This window comes from Chenopodium album, chromosome 7 (genome assembly GCF_948465745.1).
Source record: "Chenopodium album chromosome 7, dcCheAlbu1.1, whole genome shotgun sequence".
Taxonomy (NCBI): domain Eukaryota; kingdom Viridiplantae; phylum Streptophyta; class Magnoliopsida; order Caryophyllales; family Amaranthaceae; genus Chenopodium; species Chenopodium album.
Genome location: NC_137840.1, coordinates 75,989,437 through 76,010,687, shown reverse-complemented (window position 1 = coordinate 76,010,687; position 21,251 = coordinate 75,989,437). Strand labels below are relative to the sequence as shown.

The 21,251-nt window shown below is 37.4% G+C and overlaps 5 protein-coding genes across 6 annotated transcripts; 2 read left to right on the top strand and 3 right to left on the bottom strand.

Annotated features, from left to right (window-relative positions):
- The first annotated feature begins 726 nt into the window (after positions 1 to 726).
- On the top strand, positions 727 to 4,137 carry LOC145639667 (E3 ubiquitin-protein ligase SINAT5-like). Its single transcript, XM_081690973.1, has 3 exons — positions 727 to 1,207; positions 2,937 to 3,323; positions 3,568 to 4,137. Exons 1-3 carry the CDS (start codon positions 980 to 982, stop codon positions 3,928 to 3,930), a joined length of 978 nt encoding a protein of 325 aa, XP_081547099.1. The 5' UTR covers positions 727 to 979; the 3' UTR covers positions 3,931 to 4,137.
- An 807-nt stretch (positions 4,138 to 4,944) lies between these two features.
- LOC145640705 (uncharacterized) lies at positions 4,945 to 10,405 on the top strand. Its single transcript, XM_081691935.1, has 6 exons — positions 4,945 to 7,891; positions 8,150 to 8,748; positions 9,028 to 9,237; positions 9,490 to 9,704; positions 9,827 to 9,915; positions 10,036 to 10,405. Exons 1-5 carry the CDS (start codon positions 4,945 to 4,947, stop codon positions 9,867 to 9,869), a joined length of 4,014 nt encoding a protein of 1,337 aa, XP_081548061.1. The 3' UTR covers positions 9,870 to 9,915; positions 10,036 to 10,405.
- Positions 10,406 to 10,683: 278 nt separating this feature from the next.
- On the bottom strand, positions 10,684 to 11,106 carry LOC145640704 (uncharacterized). The gene has a single exon (XM_081691934.1). The coding sequence runs from the start codon at positions 11,104 to 11,106 to the stop codon at positions 10,684 to 10,686; it is 423 nt and encodes a 140-aa protein (XP_081548060.1).
- A 1,165-nt stretch (positions 11,107 to 12,271) lies between these two features.
- Positions 12,272 to 15,998, bottom strand: LOC145639665 (phosphatidylinositol 4-kinase gamma 4-like). Its single transcript, XM_081690972.1, has 2 exons — positions 14,179 to 15,998; positions 12,272 to 13,512 (listed from the first exon to the last, which is right to left on the bottom strand). Exons 1-2 carry the CDS (start codon positions 15,526 to 15,528, stop codon positions 13,135 to 13,137), a joined length of 1,728 nt encoding a protein of 575 aa, XP_081547098.1. The 5' UTR covers positions 15,529 to 15,998; the 3' UTR covers positions 12,272 to 13,134.
- A 1,633-nt stretch (positions 15,999 to 17,631) lies between these two features.
- On the bottom strand, positions 17,632 to 21,189 carry LOC145638615 (calcineurin B-like protein 4). Of its 2 annotated transcripts, XM_081689601.1 has the most exons (8): positions 20,864 to 21,187; positions 20,116 to 20,198; positions 19,904 to 19,963; positions 19,354 to 19,462; positions 19,165 to 19,217; positions 18,379 to 18,459; positions 18,171 to 18,283; positions 17,632 to 18,060 (listed from the first exon to the last, which is right to left on the bottom strand). In XM_081689601.1, exons 1-8 carry the CDS (start codon positions 20,940 to 20,942, stop codon positions 17,982 to 17,984), a joined length of 657 nt encoding a protein of 218 aa, XP_081545727.1. In that variant the 5' UTR covers positions 20,943 to 21,187; the 3' UTR covers positions 17,632 to 17,981. The 2 variants fall into 2 exon arrangements, with proteins under 2 accessions (XP_081545727.1, XP_081545728.1); XM_081689602.1 differs by lacking the exon at positions 19,904 to 19,963 and having other exon boundaries at positions 20,864 to 21,189.
- Positions 21,190 to 21,251: the final 62 nt, after the last annotated feature.

The following is a 21,251-nucleotide window of genomic DNA, read 5'->3' as shown; positions in this document are numbered from 1 at the left end:
AAATTACTATTTCTAGGTTTTTTGAATTACAAAAGAGAAGGTGGGTAAAGTAATTCCCACATTATATTCAAAAAAAAAAAAAAAAAGTAATTCCCACATTACGTGGAAATCTCATAAATTTTTTAATTTCCTTCATTTTTCAATGGTTAATTAAACAAGCACTAATCAAAATATGACTTTTTCAAAATACTACCTTTGTATCATACTCCGTATTATGTGCAACAAAGGTTTTGACATAAACTTTTAGGCAAAATTTGTTTATAAACGTTTAATAGCGAGAAAGATATAGGTGCATGCAACATGCGGTGAGGTGAAAGATGGAGAGAAAAGACAACTTAAAAAAGAAATAACTATGTAGCATCCGTTTATACTTTATAATAAATATTAAGCATATTGTACTTACTCTTTTTTTTAAAAAAAAATGCATCAGTTTGACCGGTATATTTGTCCAGACATAACTTTGACCATTAAGGCATTAATATCTTTAATTGTCTATTCTTAAAAATTGTAACAAAATAAATTATGAAAATCTCACGATATAGTATTATATTACTTTAATAAAAGAAAGTTTAATCAAATATAAATTAATAGGTGTATAATGCAAAAGTCAAATACTCCTAGAAATAATTTTTAAAAAGATGAATAGTAAAAAAAAAATGGAAAGAAGCAAAGAAATGGGCCAAAGAAGCCCATAAAGAAAAAGCACCTGGGGATATGGAAGGAAGGAAGGATGGTTGTTTTAGCAAAATGAGGGATTTTGGGATTCCCTTTTTTCTCTCTCTTTCTCTTTCTTTCCCAAACTTTGAACTACTCCTGACTACCATTGGAGCTTAGGAGGGAGGGTGAGAGAGTGAGTGTTTCATCACAAACCCAATTACATTCAATCCCAGAAATTCAATTTTCTGATTTTTTAGAGTTTTTTTTCAAGTGGGGTTGTTGTGATCTGGGCAAATTTGGTGGTGTTTTCTGAAAATTATAAATGGATATTGATAGCATAGAGTGTGTATCTTCCATTGATATGGATGAAGATGAAATAATACAGCAACACCATCATCATCATCAACCTCATCACCAATTTTCATCTTCTAAAGCTCCTCATATCATCAACAATGGTGTCCTTAATCCCAACATTCACCCTGCTACCAGTGTTCATGAGCTTCTTGAATGTCCTGTTTGTACCAATTCTATGTACCCTCCAATTCACCAGGTTTTCCTTTTATCCTTTCTCCTTGATTTATTAATTTTTGGGATTTTTTTGTCCATTTTTTTCATGAGTTTTTCTATCTGGGTTTGTTTGATTTTGTGGGGTTTGTCGGTTGTTTGGTAGAACTGTGTGAATTTTGTTGGGGTGTTGAATTTGCTCAAATTTTTTATGTATTGATTAGTAGGGTTTTGGCTCTGTGTACTCTGGAGGATCTAATTATTGAAATTAATAACATTTTTTGTTGGATTAAGAAGTTTAAGGAAATTGCTAAAATGTTGGTACCCTTTAATGTTATTTTACTTGAATTTTGAACCTGAATATCATGAGAATTGAATTTAGCCTTATTATAAACAAGTACTTATTTTCCTGAAAAATTCTACCTCTGCCAATGACTGGTTGTAGCCTAGAGTTAAGCTGCTCTCTAGATCCTTGGAACAGTAAGATATATAGTTGTATCATTATATTTCTAATAATACTGCTTTCTGTTTTTGGTGCCTGGTGCAGTGTAAAATATGGCAAAAATTAGCATGATTTAGACTTTTAGGCTTTGGATTATTGGCTTTTAAGTGGCATTTTGGGAAGTTAATCTTGGGACATTTGAAGAATTTGTGGTGCTACTATATGAAGAAAAAAGGTGGTAAGAATAGAGAAAGTCTTGTTGTGTATAGTTGCTATTTGCTAGACTAGTTGCTCTTGTCCAAGATGATTTCTTTGAGGTGGTAGCTTCCTATAAAAGACTACATGATGCCTAGTATTTCCCGGAGAGGGTAGACTGTAGGATGCAGACGAGTTGGTATAGAAGGACCTGAATGGTACTTGTGAAGTTCTGGAGTTTGTTTATCTGCAGAAGGTTTTATATCCACTGGCGTTTAGTGAAAATGGTTTGAGTACATAGACACCCATGCTGCAAACTGAAAGGGATACCCGGAACAAATCCACAAAATATGGTATAGGAGTCGACAATGAAATGATTTAATTGATAAGTCCATCAAGATGCACTCATATAGGAGCACTAGTGCTTTACTAGTACTCTAAAGGTTTCCTGAAAGACAAAATGAGCTGCTACTATAGGCTCACTTCTATTGGTATTAGTTCTGGCAATTGTGCAGTTCTGGAGTATGGCTGTGTGTAATATATCACCAACTTGGTCAAAATATGGGCATCTGGATGAAACTGTCAATTGTTTAATCATACTGTTTATGATCTGAATTTGTAGGACAATTACAAAGCTATACTCTCTGGGTTTTAACTTTTAAGTGGTCATGTATGTAGAACATGCCCTAGGATTTTCTATAGGTTTATCAATGTCATTTGGCCTTAATCGTGGTCCTATTTCATCAAGTAGAGTTGGAACTGGGAAGTTAGACACTTGAGATCTGTGGTTGACTGGTTGTAGGTTTGTCGTGTTAGAAATTGGCATTACACTCTTAATCTCATGGGGTTCTTTGTCCATTTTTCCTCGATACCACCCTGTCACGAGGGAATAAATGAAACATCCATTTTATTTGCTTGCTATTCTCCATATGTGATCCCCCCCCCCCCCCCCCCCCCCCAACTGGTGATATAGCTGTTTGAGAAACACTGTATTACTGTAATAATTAACCCATTGCTTCTTATTCTAAAATTGTTAGGGAGGTTTGCTGTGTTTGCCTTTGTTATAATTGTTTTTCTTCTGAATTCTAATCATGTGAGGATATTGATTATGAAAATTTTAACATCATGACTTCTACAGTGTCGAAATGGCCATACACTTTGTTCCACCTGTAAAACACGTGTACAAAATCGATGTCCAACCTGTCGGCAAGAACTTGGGGATATAAGATGTCTAGCATTGGAAAAAGTTGCTGAATCGCTTGAGCTTCCTTGCAAATATTTTTCACTTGGTTGCCCGGAGATATTTCCCTACTACAGCAAAGTTAAACATGAAACCATATGTAACTTCAGGCCATACAATTGTCCGTATGCTGGATCAGAGTGCTCTGTTACTGGGGATATACCTTATCTGGTGGCTCATTTGAGGGATGATCACAAGGTCGACATGCATTCTGGATGTACATTCAATCATCGTTATGTGAAGTCTAATCCACGCGAGGTGGAAAATGCTACATGGATGCTAACTGTAAGTTAATTTAGCCACCATCAGCATGATGCATCACCATTATCAATAATCAACATTACACCATGACCTTCTCCCTCCTGCCCCTCTCTCTCATCCCACTAAAATATTAATGGTGGAGTTTGCTTTTGGTTTGATTTCTTGAAGCCAGGTTGAGTACATAGGGCACACCTTAAATGCATAAGCTTTTCATAGGTATTGCTTGGACTACAATGTAAATAACATGTTTCCCTCTTCCCTTTCCTAGGTGTTCCACTGTTTTGGTCAGTATTTCTGCCTCCATTTCGAAGCTTTTCAACTTGGCATGGCTCCTGTTTATATGGCTTTTCTTCGGTTCATGGGGGATGAGATGGAAGCTAGAAATTATAGCTACAGCCTTGAAGTTGGGGGCTATGGCCGCAAAATCACATGGGAGGGAACCCCTAGAAGTGTTAGAGACAGCCACAGAAAAGTTAGGGACAGCCACGATGGTCTTATAATACAAAGAAACATGGCACTTTTCTTCTCTGGAGGAGACCGCAAGGAACTGAAGTTGCGGGTCACTGGGCGCATATGGAAGGAGCAGCCAAACCCTGATGGTGGAGCCTGCATTCCCAATCTGTGTAGCTAATAGTTGGTTTCTCTCTTGCCTGCTGACCCCTTCTATCTACTCTTCTCTTCAGGATTGTAATTTGGTTAACCAAGTATATATAGACGTGCTGTACAATTACTGATGTGGAATGAATGCATGCTAGATGTAGCCGATTTGCAAGATTGTTTTAACCAATTCACTTTCGCCATTGAAAATGGCTAATAATTTTACTGTGTCTGTCTTGCACTTTGTGACTTGTTGGATCATGTTGTCAAGAGCTTCCTGCTTCCAAGATTGTGCCCGACTCGCCAACTAACTTCTTGCTTTGCATAAATGAGGTTCTTATAGCTTGTTTTATGTGGATGCCCATGATTACGCTGTCTTTTCAGCCAAGCTATTCATTTCCGTTACTACTCTTTATTTTCATTTTTGATTATGAATACTATCATTATCGATTCTCTAGGAAAGCAGGTACTGGAAGACAATTCTTGTATACTCTTAACATTAAACACAAATTTTCGTTTGTCGATTAATAAAATTGAAGAATTAAGGTTGAAAACTTCACGTCCAATGTTCTTTTCAATTTCAAATGTCATAAAACCCTACTAAAAATAAAATATTTTGATAGCTCCTCTTATTGTAATGCAAAAAGCTAGCTCAAGGGGAGGAGAGCTCATTGTCCAGTATAAACACCAACAAGGCTTTGCGCTAGGCTGCCTAGCCCCGGGCGAACACTGCAATGCCGGCATCACCTCTTCAACCATAGGCTTTGCGCTAGGCAGGAACCCTTAGCCCCGGGCGAAAACTGCAATTCCGACGTCACGTTCATTATATTGGACAACAAGAGAGCCATCCCCCAAAGCTAGCTCGAGGAGAGGACAACGCATTGTCTTATCTAAAACCCAACATTAACCCTCCCTAAGACCAATGTGGGACATCCATAGCAATTTAACATTCTACAGTAGGACTTAAGCCAGGGTTTAAGCCAAATTCCTCTCTTCAACTCTTTCTCTTTCTCTCTGTCTATCCATGTAATCTTCAGCTTCATTTTCAATGGAGATTCTTACGTCTTCATTTCTACCCAAACCCCAATTTTCTTCCTCAATCTCATTTCTCTGTCCTTCATCTTCACTCAGGACTCTCACCAAGAAAACCCCTTATAAATTCCGCAAAACCCATCTCAAATCTTTCCCAAATTCGCCATTTTCGACTAATTTACCACTCCAAAACACCAAAAATTCTCACATTTCTGCTCGTTTTGGTAGACCCACGAAGCGCAGGAACTCTCTTAGGAAGAAGCTCACTGGTGATGATGGTGGCAGCTCACAGGTGCGTCAAAACCCTCAAAAAATTATTGACCCAGCTCATAATTTAGTTGATAATCAAGTTTCTGATTTAAATTTAAGTAGTGATAGATTGGAAAGAACAATTGATTCTGAAATTAGTAATTTGGGGAATTCTAGGGAATTTGGGGAATCTGTTTTGTGGAATAAATTGGAGGGTTGGGTTGATCAATATAAGAAAGATATTGAGTTTTGGGGAATTGGGTCTAGTCCAATTTTCACTGTTTTTCAAGATTGTAATGGTAAAGTTGAGCGAGTTTTGGTTGATGAGGATGAGATTTTGAAGAGGAGTGGAGTAGAACCATTGTATTTTAGGAAGGAAAGTGAGTTAGAAGATTTTGATGAAGTGAAATCAAAGATTTCATATGCTAAACTTTTAGCTAAAGAAGTAGAGGGTGGGAAGAATGTAATCCCAAGGAATAGTTCTGTTGCTAAATTTGTAGTTTCTGGTGAAGAATCAGGTTTTGTTAGTAGAATTAGGAGTGTAATTGTCCAACCAAAGTCGATAACAAAGGTTTCAAGGGTTGGGATTGCTGTGGTTTGTGGTTTTGTCTTTGTTTGGATGATCAAAAGGTTGTTTACTTTGGGAGGAAAGGAGGAGGAAATTTCGAATTTTGAGAAGGAAATGTTGAGGAGAAAGATGAAGGCGAGAATGGAGAAAGAGAAGGTGAAGAAGGGTAGTGTGGAAGTCTTGGACGGGCCAGCTGACACGCCTACTGTGCTCACTGAAAGGCCTCGTCTTGACAAGGATGAGGTGTTGAATAGAATTAGGGAGGCAAAAGGGTTAACTAACGGTCTGGTTGCCCTTGATGTAACAGGTGCTCCAAAGATGGCTTCTGTTGATGTGGATGTTAGGATTCAGGAGATACAGATGATGGCAAGACATGCACGGGAGATTGAGAGAGGAGAAGGCTCTGCAAGCGAAGGGGGTGAATTGGATGGACATTTACCAAATGAGGAGCACTTGGTGGAGAAAGACACTGTTGAAGTACCGGAGGATTCAATTTGGACTGATGAAGCAGAGATACAAGCTTCAAATGTACTGCCATCCATCAGTGAAGACGCTCTTGAAGAACATGCTGGTGGTGACATGAATAACCTTTTAAGTAAAAATTTTGCTGAAAAAAGTACGCTAAACGGAATTCCAGGGATGGAAATATTAGGCACCCCCCAAGAAATGCAGAGCGCTGATTCCAAATCCACCAGTGAAGATGTATATGAGGGTATTGAGGATGTGGAGCCTCATAATAATTCAAATGGAAGGATTATAGGTGACACAAAAAACCATATAAGTAGTCCTTTTCAGAGCCATGATATTTCTGATTTATCAAACGTAACCGAAGGGAGTCAGTCTTTCATTTCTAGGAGCCAACTTCATCCACCAAAAAAAACACCTGCGAGAAGGAAGCCAAAAATCATACGCTCGGTAAAAGAAGCTAGGGAATATCTCTTGCAGAAAAATGATAAAAGATCTGAAGTTAGTGATATTCCTACCACAGCTGCTTCTAAAGACGAGGGAATGGACAATAGTTACAGCAAGAGGCTGGAAGAGGATGGCGAGGCATTGAAGACTTTTGATGCAGACAAGAAATTGGATCCCATCCCAGCCCCAAAAGTTATGTATGACTCTGCAAAAGGAAATGAAGTTTTTGCAACTGATATTGATGGAGTAAAGCTAGAGACAGAAAGTATATTGAATCAGAACAAAGCTTTTGATCCACCAAGTGTTAAAATCTCAGGTACTGACACTATTAGTGATTCATGTGGAAGATTAGACCTTATGCCTGGTGAAAATGATATTTGTGATGATAGTCAGGAAGCAAATAAGCCCCTTTTAACTGAACAAAGTTTGGAAAAAGTAGAAACAGGTGTAATTCCTAAGCCTACTGATTTAAGTAAAATTTCAGACCCTGCTTCTGGCCAAAATGCATCTCATAATGGTAGTAAATTTACAGAGGCAGCAGGTGTTCTTCATAAAAGTGCTCTTCATGATGGCAATCTGCAGGAAAAGGTGTATTTGTCTAATGACAATGGTAATTTCAGTCTTAATGAAGTCAATGAAACACGGAATTCCTCTAAACTGAGTGAGATAATTGTCCCTGCTGGTGTTGGAAATTATCTAAATGGTTCTAGTTCTGGTTCTGTGAAAGAAAAAGTTCAACCAGGAGGGATAAACAATGAAAATGATTACAGGAAGAATCATGAGACTGCTGAAACGTTACTAGGTTCTGGAAGTAGTTTAGAATCAGTAGATGACAGGGAGGAAGCTTTGTTTGCTGATAAAGAGAACTGGTTAGAGAAGAATTTTCATGAAGTTGAGCCCATTGTGAAGAAAATAGGCAGTGGATTCAGGGAAAATTACAATGTTGCTAGAGAGAAAAATAACCAGGAGGATACGGAATTGGACCTAATAACACTTGGGTCTATAACAGATGACACAGAACTAGAGTGGATGCAGGATGATAAACTGAAAGAGATTGTTTTCAAAGTTCGAGAAAATGAGTTGGCTGGACGGGATCCCTTCCATTCTATGGATCCTGAAGATAAAGTTGCGTTTTATGCTGGCCTAGAAAGTAAAGTTGAAAAGGAGAATCAGAAGTTAGCAGCTCTGCATGATTGGCTACATTCAAACATTGAAAATATTGACTATGGAGCAGGTACTATATTCTTCAACCTAGCTATCAATTTATCATGGAGCCACTTCCACAGCTTTACTAATGCTATTTGTATTCTAGTACGGAGTAACTTTTGTCAGTAGTCTATTTACTCAATGATATGATTCAAGCTTGGGTTTATTTTCACATAGAAGTTAGGTCAAATAATCACATTTTGACTTGCTGTGTTATCTAAATTGCAATATTGGGTAGTTTGTTTCTGAATTTGGATGCAAGCTCACATTCTCACAATTTTTGCAGATGGTATCAGCTTATATGATCCTCCGGAAAAGTTTATACCTAAATGGAAAGGTCCACCACTGGATACAATTTCTGACTTTCTGAATAATAGCAGAAGTCAACAGCAGGTGACATCATCTCTTCAAACGGAAAATGAATCTAAATACATGGATAGTGTTGAGGCTTCCCAGAAAGCTTCTCCCTCAAAGTCATTACCCAGAGAAAAAGGTGCTAAAGTTTCAAAGACTGTAATTGAGGCAAGTGATGGCTCAGTTAAACCTGGCAAAAAGTCTGGGAAAGAGTATTGGAAGCACACGAAGAAATGGTCTCGTGGATTTGTGGAATCCTATAATGCAGAAACCGATCCAGAAGTGAAATCTGTCATGAAGGATATAGGGAAGGATTTGGATAGGTGGATTACTAAGGAAGAAATTCAAGATGCAGCTGATTTGATGGATAAAATTCCTCAGAAAGGCAAGGAGATCATAGAGAAAAAATTAAGCAAACTAAGGAGAGAAATGGAAATGTTTGGACCACAAGCTGTAGTAAGCAAGTATCGTGAATATGCTGAAGAGAAGGAAGAAGATTACCTGTGGTGGTTAGATCTTCCTCATTTGCTGGTATACAGCTTTAATCCTCTTTTTTTTTTTTTTTTTTTTTTTTTTTGGTCCTGTGAAATTACTCCTGCTTTTCCTTTATCAGAAAATTGGTTTCTCAAGGAGTCGTTACACACCCTTTAATTTTGGAATCTAAACCATTCCTCGCTATTGTCTATGATGATATTTGTGATTCTTTGTTTTATAGCGTTTGTTATTTGCTGATGTATTAAGAAGTGCTCTGGAATATTACAGTCTGTTTGCTTACCCCCACTGAGAAATCAATTATTTTGCTGCTTGCAGTGCATTGAAATGTATACTTATGAAGGTGAAGACCAAAGGGTTGGGTTTTACTCATTAGAAATGGGTGTGGATCTTGAGCTCGAACCAAAGCCGCGTCATGTAATTGCCTTTGAAGACCCTAGTGATTGCAAGAATTTTTGTTATATAATTCAAGCTCATTTGGAGATGCTTGGCAAGGGAAAAGCATTCATTGTTCCACAACCTCCCAAGGTAATTGTCTCGGTGTTTCTTATCTCTTCCTCAAGTCTTCTTTACCCCTTTTGCAGGTGCTTTTATGTTTTTCAACCTCTCTTAAGGTCGTATATTTGTGTGCATTGGGGACTTAGGATTGGATGGATAAGCATTTTGATAGTGTGTTCAACCTTTTTGTGTGCGTGTGTGTGTTTAGGGGGGTGGGGTATAATCACATTTGTTATATTAGCTTTATTTTAATACTGGTAGTCAATTTTGCTATCTTCACAGGATGTTTTTCGGCAAGCCAAAGGAAATGGCTTTGGTGTCACTGTAATTAGGAAAGGGGAAATAAAGCTCAATGTGGATCAACATCTCGAAGAGGTCGAGGAATTGATTGTTGAGATTGGAAGCAAAATGTACCATGATAAGATCATGCGAGAACGCTCTGTTGACATAAGCTCGCTGATGAAGGGTGTCTTAGGCGTTAGTCCACCCACCAAGAGGTAACATTCATATTTCCTTTTATCAGCTTGTATGATGATCAACTATGAAAATTCCCGAAATTTCCTTTAATAGTCTATTTACATGCTGCAATTTCATTTAACTGAACGACTTGATGATCCAGAAAAAGAAAGAAGCGAGCTCGGAAGAGACCCAGTAAAAAATGAACACTAGTCTTTCAAAAGTTACATCAGCTAATTATTTCTAAATCAGGTATCATCAGCTTGAATATTCAGTTCCTTCCAGTACTTCTGTCACAATTGCATTTCCTTTTCGGCTTTACTTACCACTCTTTCCTTTTACTTTTTCTTTTTCTTCTTTTTAAATTCTCAGGATCAGCATTCTGAATTAAATATGGAGAATCGAAGATACATCATTATTTGTAAAGTAAAAGTCCTCCAGAATAACACCATCATCAGTTGTTCTAAGGAATCATCCGGCGCAAAAATACAAGACCAGTCTCACTAAGACTACTCGGTTCAACCTGTAAACGACCTGGTGCTTATCATGAGAGCGAGAAGCATTAGATTGAAGTCTGCCAACGAGGAGACAATATAATGTCTCAAACAACAGCTTGGATGAAGATTGCCCACCAAATTAATCAGCTCAAGTATTGCCCTTGTATGATGTGAGGATATTCTTTCCTTATTTGTATAGATAAACTTGCAAATTTGCAATCATTGTCAATTATACCAGTTTGGAAATTCCGATCAAATCTTGTTGCATATTAACTACATAAACTCATTAAAAATTTCATATTTTACATTACAACACATTCATTGCAGAACTTAGTTCCCCAACAGAAAGGAAAAAAAAAAAAAATCTACAGTACATAATATTGCTGATCTCCTAGACAAAAACTGAATCAACATCCTAGAATTACAACACACAAAATTCCTTGTTTTTTACACTTGTTACTAATCTTGAATTCGAAAAAAAAGCCGAAAATAAGGAGAAAGATTGGAATGGAATTGGGATCGATCAGCAATTATAGCCAAGAACAGACCCATCTGAAACCTGAATTGAAACCCTGCACTTAGCTCCTTTTTCAACATGATGTGCAAACACCTTCAACACTTTGACACTTCCCACTAACTTCATCCTCGTCTCCAGCTCCATTATCTGCCCGGAACCAGGAACAGGCCCGGCTCCTGCGTTTCCGACATTGGCCGGGAGTTGGAAAGACTTGACATCAAATGTAGCAGACATGAACTGAGTTCTGCCAGCAGCTATACTTCCTGCAGGGATGTACATGAATCCAAGGGGTCCTGCAGAGGAGGAGAAGAGCTGCAGGGAGCTGTCATAGTGAGAGAAGGAGTAGCGGTTCGGGTTCCGAACCGCCACGTATTGGAAGAAGGTGAAGTTGGCAGTGCCATTGACGAGAGTAAAAGATGGGAATTTCATGGTGTGAACTGAGATTTGTGGGTTTTGTGGGCGGAAGAGAATGAAGCAAGTTATTACAGCTGCGATTGTTAGAAGGATCAAGAAAGAAGTTGCTAAAAAGCAAGATGCTAAGGTTGAGCTCGATTTTTTCGGCCTTGGATGATGGTGGTAGGGGTAAGGATAAGGTGGTGGTGGTTCTTGGTATGATGGTGGTTCTTGCGGTGGTGGTTGAGGGTATTGTGGTGGTTGTTGCGGCGGCGGTTGGTATGGTGGTGGCTGTTGAGATGGTGGTTGGTATTGTGGTGGTGGTTGGTATTGTGGTGGTGGTGGTGGTGGTTGGCGCTGGTCAGCTGGGGGCTTCGGTTGCTGTTGGGGTAGTTGTCGTGGTGATTGTTGTGGCGGTTGTCGTGGCGAAGGTGATTGTTGAGGAGGTTGGCGTGGTGATGGTGGTTGTTGTGGTGGCTGGGGTGGTTGCCGTGGGAGAGGAGGTGGAGGTTGGCGTGGTTGTTGTGGAAGTTGCCGAGGGTGAGATGGTGGGGGGCACATTTGTTGGGGGTGTGGAAGTGAGAGTGGGAGAGAAAAGTGGTGAGAAAGAGTGAGGAAATTGAAGTGTGATTTGATTTCTTTAGCTGAAACTAGTGTCTTTGTTTTTTGCTAAGTGCTAACAACAAGGTAGCTAGAGTCAGAAATGGAGCCCACATGGTGAATGATGAGGATGATCAATATGGTGTACACGTGGCATCTTTCTATTTGCTTGATGGAAATTGGAAAACATGTCCATGTTACTTTGCCCTTTACTATTTTTGTTTAGGAAAACTTTTTTTTATCATGGAATAGTAGGTTGATTTTATTTGAACCTCAATAGTGGCCTAGTGGGTTAGTCACTTTGATCATTTGTGAGAATTGTCACTTGTTCAAATAAAGGTTGCAATAATGCCTTGTTCTAGCTTGGTTTGAGTCAAGTCCATTCATGTTCGAGTACAAGTCGAAATTTCGAGCTATTCAAAATAAATCCCATCAATATCTAGTCCAGTCAATGTTCATCGTTTTAAGTTTTCCATGATGAACCATATTGCTCCTAATTAAAGGGGTCTAACTGAATTCGTAGGCTCAACCCCTAACCAGTTATCGCCAAACTAAAACAAGCTTGGAGGGGGAGGGGGGTAAAATTTGGGAGAGACGAAGCATAGAGAGAAGTGATGGAGATATGTACATAATAGCCTCCAAACAAACTTATCCATGTCAGTTTGAGACTAGATCATATCAATTGTGACAAACAGACAATACGTGATTCACAAAAGACCAGCAATTACAAGCATAAATATCTTATTACATCTAAATATCTGATACGTCCCTTGCATTGTTAGGGAGAGAGACAAGCCTTTGAGTAACCCAAAAGTATGGCACAAATCAGAGCATTTTAAGGATTTTTAAGACTAAATTCACTGTAACTCTTATTCTATATCATTAGTTATTAATACTGATTCATTCTCTTCTGAATTGAATTCATTCAAATTCTTGCATTTTAAATATCTTTGTTGTACATATGACTTCAAAACCCCAACAACTTTGTCAAAATATGGGCCCATCTTTTACTGCAAATACAAGACTAGCCTTCCTTCATCTTGCTAGTACACAATAATTGATGTTTGGAAATCGCGACAAGATTTTTGCCAACGAGTACGCAATACTCCCACCTGAGAGTACACTCAAGCCACACACTCAAAGATACAAACTCATACACAAATCTTGTTAGATTCATCTAAATACAGCTAGCAGTATGAGATGAAATACAATCTGATAGAAATGGTGTGGGAAACACTAAACTGGATAAAGATTACCCCCTTAGCATGAAAACCTTCCTCAAAACTAGCTGAGAGGGTTGCCAAGCTTTGGCGAAATCGGAACTGACTCGATGAGAATTAAAGAATGTACTTCAACTGAGGGTAGCCTAGAAAAGAAAAAGATACTATCTATCAACCCCTATTATTAAATCTGTGCATACTTTTTATGTACCTAACATTATGCACATGTATGTACCACTATCAACTACCCCGAAATCTCGTCAAGGCGACGATCCATGATGTCGGACACAGTTTCGAGGAAACCTGCTTCACTTGTGCAGGGGAGTGCTGAGTCCAGTGCTTCTTGGACAATTTCCTCAAGCACCGACTCCTTGTTAATGTTCACCCTGCACATGATGCTACCAATTTCATATGGAGTTAACCCAAGCTCCACCCCTTTCTTCAACAGCATGGTAGAGATGCGAAGAGTGCGGGCACTGTCAACGGGTAGATCCCATCCATAATACTTGAGGAGAGCAATGTCTTCCTCGGCATCCAAAGACCTAATGTACTCGACAGTCTCCGCACAGAATGGTTGCTTAGCTTGTGGCCAGTAGAGCCATTCAAATGTGCAGTCTTCAAACTGTAATAGTCCCAGATAAATTTGGTATTAGATATGATTTTATCCTACAGAAGATATGCTGCAAATGACAGGGATCCTAATAACACAATTAACTCAGATAACAAGCAAATACTCAGAAGAAATCCCTAACTATAATACATAAAGCAGAGTTCATACATGAGACAACTAGCCTGTTTCAATTCAAAACCTCTGTTCAAAAGTTGAAACCAAATGATATGATAAATCATCTGCTAAACTCAAGCAGTTATGACCAAATTCAGAGCTCCAGCTAATGCATCTTTCAAGCAGATCAAATTTTGGCCACATTGGCAAGGCACCGATATCCTTAAACTAAACACGATTATCAGCATCAAATCAAGGAGATTTTACATCTGCCATTGCTGGACAGCAATCATCCAAGCATCCGAGAGAAAACACAAAGCCAGAACTCACAGTCAATCAATTTGCTTTCTATAAATAAAACTCTACTTAACACTTCAAACAAAATGAATGCCTAGAAGATGATAATAAGCTTAAGTGCAGGCAATCAATAAAATGTAGTCTAATGAACTAAACCATTTAAATTCCCTATCAAGCACCATTCATGACAGTAAGCAATGAAGCTAACACATATTTAAAACATAGTACTAAATAAAGTGTTAACAGGAAGAATGCGATGGCACTTACATAATCCGGCAAGCAGTATCCGTGATCGATGGGAATCAGGACAGTCTGACCAGTCTCCTTGTCCTTGCTATACAATATATTCCCAGCATGTCTGTCTGCATTAGCCAGCCTTATATCAAGCACGGAGATTTTGTGCACCTCTCCCACAGGAAAAGAACCAGGACCGATATCCTCACAGCTTCCATCGTTCTTAACGAATTTCTGCAAGGATCCCATCTTAGGAGTTAAGCCATCAGGGTTATTGAATCCACTATGCAAGCATTTCACCAAACCCGTAGGAGGAACCCCAGCAAATCCCAGTGCTTCTCCTGAGAAATTGCGTCTGCCATTCAATGGATGATCCAAGAGGTAAGCTGCTACCTCCCTAAACGCCCCTTTCCCAACTTGAGTGCCCCTTTTCAGCCCTTCACCATCAAGGGTCCCAGGTATACCATGAGGGTTGTTCCTCGCCTTAGGCTCCTCATCAACGGGCTTGAACACAGATACATACTCTAACCCAGTCGAATCCTGCATAAGATAAACCCCTCCAGAACCTTCAGCTGACCTGATTGGAGTATTCCCACTATCTAATCCCTCATAAGTCATCTTCATAACATCCAATATCGCTGATGGTATTTCAGCTTTCTGATTGACAACCACTGGCTCGAAAACAAAGTCTTTTTCACGGAGATAACTCGATGCCAATACTGAATCAACCGGCTTAACCTCATACGCTCGCCTCTTACCCAACCCTGTTGCTTCCACAGAAAGCTCATCAATGTTCTTGGCAACACGCTTTGCCCTAATCTTAGCAGACTTCCTTACAAGCAAATGAATCACAGCATCATTTTGTTTGCAAATGTCATCAACTAATTGCTGATCCTTAAGTGGCTCTCCTTCATAAACAATCTCCTGATCATCCTCCTCAACTAAACCTTTCGCCCTCTTAGCTATCTGTTTCTTAACATACCCAACATCCCGGTATCGCCCGACATCGAAAGTCCACTCCTTCCCGGATTCTGTCTTAACCTTAACAGTCTGAAGGTCAGAAAGCCTAAGCACTAAGTGAAGAACATTACCATTAGCAACTCCATAGTCGCGAACTAATGAATTACTCCGAGATAATTCCCTCCCTCCAGAAACCAATTTCTGGGATTTGGCAACAAACCCTTTGAAGCTTTGAATCTTCATTTTCACAGACTCAATCGAGTCCGATTCAAACACACGCAACGGTATCATATTCCCAGAAACACTCAAGAAAACCATTATAGATTCATCCAAATTCAAATCAAAAGCATTGTGGAAAAATCGCGGCGAAATCACAGGATCATCCGCCCTAATTCTACTAACTGCAATCCCAGCCGACGACATTTTCCCTTCTAGTTATGAAATTCAATCGAATTTCAAGAATCTAAACTATATATATACAGAAAACTAATCGAAAATAATTAAACACTAAAGATTCATAACCCCCAACAAATTTTCTGTATCTACAGTGTTATAAGAACATAGATACAAAAAAAAAAAAAAAAGAAACGGAGAGAATCACACTTACAAAAACCCCCAAACGTATCAAAGAACCAGCATCAGTACAGCAGAAATCAATACAAATTAGGTTCTTTTAAGAACCCTAAATCGGGAAATCAGAATCCCAAAAAAGGAGTAACGAAATCAGAAATTGAAAATTTAAAAAGCAGGAAGATCAATCAATCATTGAATGAAAGAGGAAGGAATCGCAATTAATCGATGAAGTTTCGATGAAAAGGAGGGATTAATCGAAGAAATTGCGAAAAAGAAGAAAAGTAGAATTTGGGGAAAATGCAACGGGTAGGAAGGATACGTCAGTGATGAGAAGGATGATATATACGCGTAGTCGTAGCTAACCAATATTCGTAACGTTGACACTTTTTTTTGTTAAAAAATAATAAAATAAAATATTTATAATTATTTTATGAGTGGTTGTTTTTGGGAAAATTATGGAATGACACGTTAATGGGAAGCTCTGATTGGTTAAAGCTTGTGGAGCCACGGCATTTTATTGGCAACGGTGAGTTTTTTTTTTTGGGTTGTTTCCCATTTTTTGTATTTTTATTAAAAAGAAAAATAAAGGAGATTTGTATTTATTTTTGTCTTGGGCCATAAGAAATGCTGGAAAGGTGAGATTTTCTGTAATTAATTCAACCGTCTTTTAATACGGGATTATTTTTTAATTATTTAACTTCAAAGTAATTAATTTGAAATTTTAAGAAAAAGGAAATTATACTTTTGTATAGTACATGTACTTGATTAAGATAATTAGTGAGCAAAAGGACGTTAGGTTTTAACTTTTAACACAAGTGGCTAATTGTTTGTTTGGCTTAAGTTGTGTCCGATTTCTTTGAGTTGAGTCGTGTTTGGTATTGAAGTCTTTTGAATTGGGCCGATTCTCTTTATAGTTTATTGCTAGTCGAAAACGGATATCTACAATATTTATGTACGGAGGAACTCTTTCATTAGTTCGTCTATTACTCCAAACCACGTATAAGACGTGCAATAATGTACTGAAGATGTCTTTTTTTTTTTTCAAAAGAAATAATATCAACTCTTATTTTATATAAAAGGGTTGAATTAAATTTGTGTACCAAGTATCACATACAAGAGTACTAAGTATCTTCATGTGAAAGCTGAACAATGTATCAAAGCCAAGAAAAATAGAAAATCTATAATCAAATAAAAGGCAGTACAATTGTAGTGTAGTTGAACAATAATCAAAAGAGAAAATATAATCTTTACTTAAAAAATAATTAAGAAATGTTCTTCACCGAAGATTATGGGTTAATTGCACGTTGTGTCGTTTGTTGAAGACTTGTAGCACACCAAAGAAATGGACAAAAAATATCTAAGTCAGATTAAATCTCAAGAAATGAAGAGATCCAACTTGGTACATCAGTCCAAATGTCAAATTTCATTTCATTGACTATATGCCTTTGTTAATAAACATTTCAAGCTTTCAACGTCAATTTTAGGTACTCAACTAATGACAGAACTCCCTTCTAACAAGTTGCCTTAGGCAGAGTTTTCTCTACCACATAATTGGGTATATCTTATATGTCGTACAGCCTGCAGTACACGAGGCGATGAACGTGTACGTCACAGTTGGGTGGAGCGTATCTATGTAAGTATATCCAAGTTTACTTTGTCTATAACACTAGCTAGCTGCAGAAATGAAAACGATGTATTTTAGCTTTACAAGGTATGGTAACAGCAAATAAGGTTGTACAGCAGTGAACTCGCCGTGCTCAAGATTGGAAGCATTCAATGATCAGGGTCTCAAAACTCCTGAATTTATTTCAGGATGTGCAGTATGAGATACAAATAACGGAATAACCACAGCTACAGAAGTACAATAAGACCAAATGATGACTGATTGACTGACAGACTGAATTTGCGATCATGTACTAGTAATTGTGCTGTCAAGATTTGAAAATACTCAGATAACTAATAACTGCGAGGTTGCTTATGAAAACTTTGTGAATGTTACCATACAAAAGTTCCATTTACATTGAAGCAGTATGTAGATGCTATGGAGTATGATTTTCACACCTCATAGCATATAACGCATCCGTGCAGTATGCACATCATCTGCTAGACTGCTACAAATCTGGCCATTACTCCATTAGTCCAGTGCGCAAATGGATCAACACCATTGCTCATACAGTCATGAAAGCTATCTTACCAGTACATCTAACCCCTGCATTTATGCAGAGATTCTATTCCCCTACGAGCTTCAACTAAACAATAAACACGCAGCTTCTTTGAATCATGTCAAAGGAAAGAACTTGTGTCTATTCCTCCGGTCCCTTTCTCTCTAAGCATTCAGCTTCTTTGTTCATCACAAAGCTCGGAAAAGCAAGATTAACATCCCTGAAAGCACAAAGAATAGCTTATAAGTGCAAATGTGCAGAAATGCTGACAAAATACAGATACTAAAAAAGATATTGAAATTCAAAGAGCAAGTCAAATCAAATCCTCACATCAGATAGGGAAGAGTCATGTTAGTTAGCAGTTTGGGATTTTTCGCTACATATTCTTCCCACTCTTCCATGTCGATTTTCCCGTCACCTTTTAAATCTGTTTCTTTGAATGTCTGGTAACAAAGAAAGCAGCCATATTTGCCCAACCCAATCAATATTCATAGATTGAAAAATAACAAGAAAGCAATTCTAATTTTTAAGTCCATACCCTGTCAACAATGGCTTCAACGATATCACTTGAGAGATGCAAGTCTGATTCCTGCAGAAGGGCCACCACCATTTCTTTCAACTGCACGAATGAAAGTAAAAAATTACTACTCCACACTTTTGCTCTATTGTAAATCATCTCCGAAGCAAAATCACTGCATCAAGGGCATTAAATTACTACTGCCAAAACAAAACAGTTAACTTTGAACAAACCTTAATAAACAAAATTAGCTTCACTGAAACCTAAATATATACTCAACCTTTACTTTAGATTCCTATATATATAAATGAACAGTTGAACAAATGAACAATATAACTTACAGACTCTTTCTCATGAAATTTTTATTTATAATTCAAACAAGTTAAAACAGCATAAATTATACATCTGACTAGACCATATTCTGTTTCTTGTTCGTGTTGACATGCTGATAAGTCGTTTCCTCACTTTTCACAGGTCACATAATTTGTTTTGATGATTTCACAGTGTTCTGCAGCTAATAATGTGGATACATGTAATCATATTGTAGCTTTGAGTCATCAGGTTTATTGATCATGGCCTTTCACCCTGGATTAGGGCAGATTTTAATCCCATTTAAATTATTGAAAGGGGAGCATGAAGTCTTTTCATGCAAGCTAGAAGATTAATGGTGTTATGACTTTAATTCTTTGTGCTAAGCGAAATGGATACCACCACTCAGATACCACAAGGCCAGGGTAAGACAATGTACATTTGATGCAAGGATAGTATGGTATTTAGGATATATATAGAAGTAAATTATGCACTTACTTCTTCATGTTCAATATAGCCAGTTCCTCTTAGGTCATACAACCGAAATGCATCTGCCAGGAAGCTTTTCATTAGCAGGAAACAATTGGCAAAACTAGCCAGGAAGCTTTTCATTAGCAGGAAACAATTAGCAAAACTAGTTATTTAGCTATCTAGGAACTTCAGGCTTAAATATAAGGTATCGCTTACACTTCATTTTATCTTTGTCAGGAGTGCTAGGGTGAAAGACACTCAATGATCGAACAAACTCTCCAAACTCAATGCAGCCATTTTGGTTGACATCAAAGAGATCAAACATCTGCAAGTATGCAACCGAGTTAGTAAGGCTGGGGCAAATGGCCGGGATACAGTCAGTAAAACCGGGAAGTGCATATAACAAAAACAGTTGTGAATCAGTAATTTGTCAGCATATACAAGGCCCTAGATAGTATTAAAATCCACCATATATATCAGTCCAGCTTCCAAAACGAAACGTGAAACCTAGCAATCAGTGAATCAGATCATACACAGATATTCCCACAGTTCAAATTGCTAAAAGGTTGTCCAGTTTTCTGAATTCTGAAGTAATATAACTTCAGATTTCATACTTAATAAATACTGCTCAACTTATCTTGTAAGGCAAAAAATACTTCAGTATTATGTAAACTGAAGGAAAAAGAACAAGTGAACAACTATAGATCGGAAATTCTTGCATGAAATATGGGACATCAGCATCTAACAACAAAAAGGAAACACATACTCTGTCCAGAAAAAGGCTTCTCTTCATACTATTCTTAAATAATGCAAGTTGAAGTTCTTCCTGATCATCATAATTGATACTTGTATTAGCATAAAGAAACAATAAAACAATAGTAACTTAGATATATCAATAATATAATACATAACAACTCTTCATTTGCTACCATATAAAACAGATTAAGTATCACTTATACATCAAGGATATTTATATACCTTTTGAATAAAACCATCTTTGACAACAGAGTTGCTGAGTTTATTGAACAAGTCAAATAAAAGATCCACTTCATCCTCAGTAACTGCAACAAAAAACAATCAATAAATTATCAAATTATAAATATTTATTTTCCCTAAAATAGTTAGGTAATTTTGGGCATAGCTACTTTAAAAATAAAAAATAAATAAATAAAAAAATACCGAAAAAGAAGCATGTAACATTACTTTTGTGAAAGAAAAAGAAAAATCTTTCAAAAAATATGGAGTAATAAGATCATATTTTGTTCAGTCACACTCACACACCTTCATGGTTGTTTGTTTAAACATACAAAGAAAATAATGAAGTTAAAAGAAAAAAATTATTGTTTCATAGATTATGAATTTATGACAAGCACAAAAAGTTCCATTTGTACTGTACAAATCAATGGTATTTCAGGGTTCATTTGAGCATTCAAATACGAGTAATAGACTAATAACCTTTTATTGTACCGTGCACATTGTACAACCGGTTGCACGATAGAAATCTTGGCTATTGAGGACTAGCCATCCCATTTTATTACATCATCCAAACCATAGAAACAAATCCTTGATATGCAACAAATCCCAAATTAAGAAATTATGGTAACAAAGTTCAAGCATTCAAAAAAAAAAAAAAAAAAAAAATCAAATCTCATACACATTCATTTGACATATCTTATATTAAATTACAAATCAATAAATTGAAAGAGAAAAAAGATAGAATACTCACAAACAGTATCTGCCGCAAGGAGAGAGAAATTATCAGACGAAGACAATTTCATTTCGTCTTTTGAATTCCCACAACCCATTTTTAATTTTTAGTTTAAACAACAACGATCTTCTGAATAAAACCCAAAACTCAGAAGAAAAATTATGAACACAGAAACTAAACAGCTGCTCAATTAAAAATGCGAAGTTATGTAAGTATAAAATGTAGAAAACAAAAAGGAGTGAAGAGACGATAAAATTGCGCCATATATGATTATTCACACTAACTTTGATAGAGACCGTCAAAAAAAAAAAAAAAAAAAAAAATGTTGGCAGCTGAAAAGGTTGACTTTTTAGTTGTCACTTGGAAATCTTGATATGTATCAAATCAAGGGCAATTTATGAGAAGT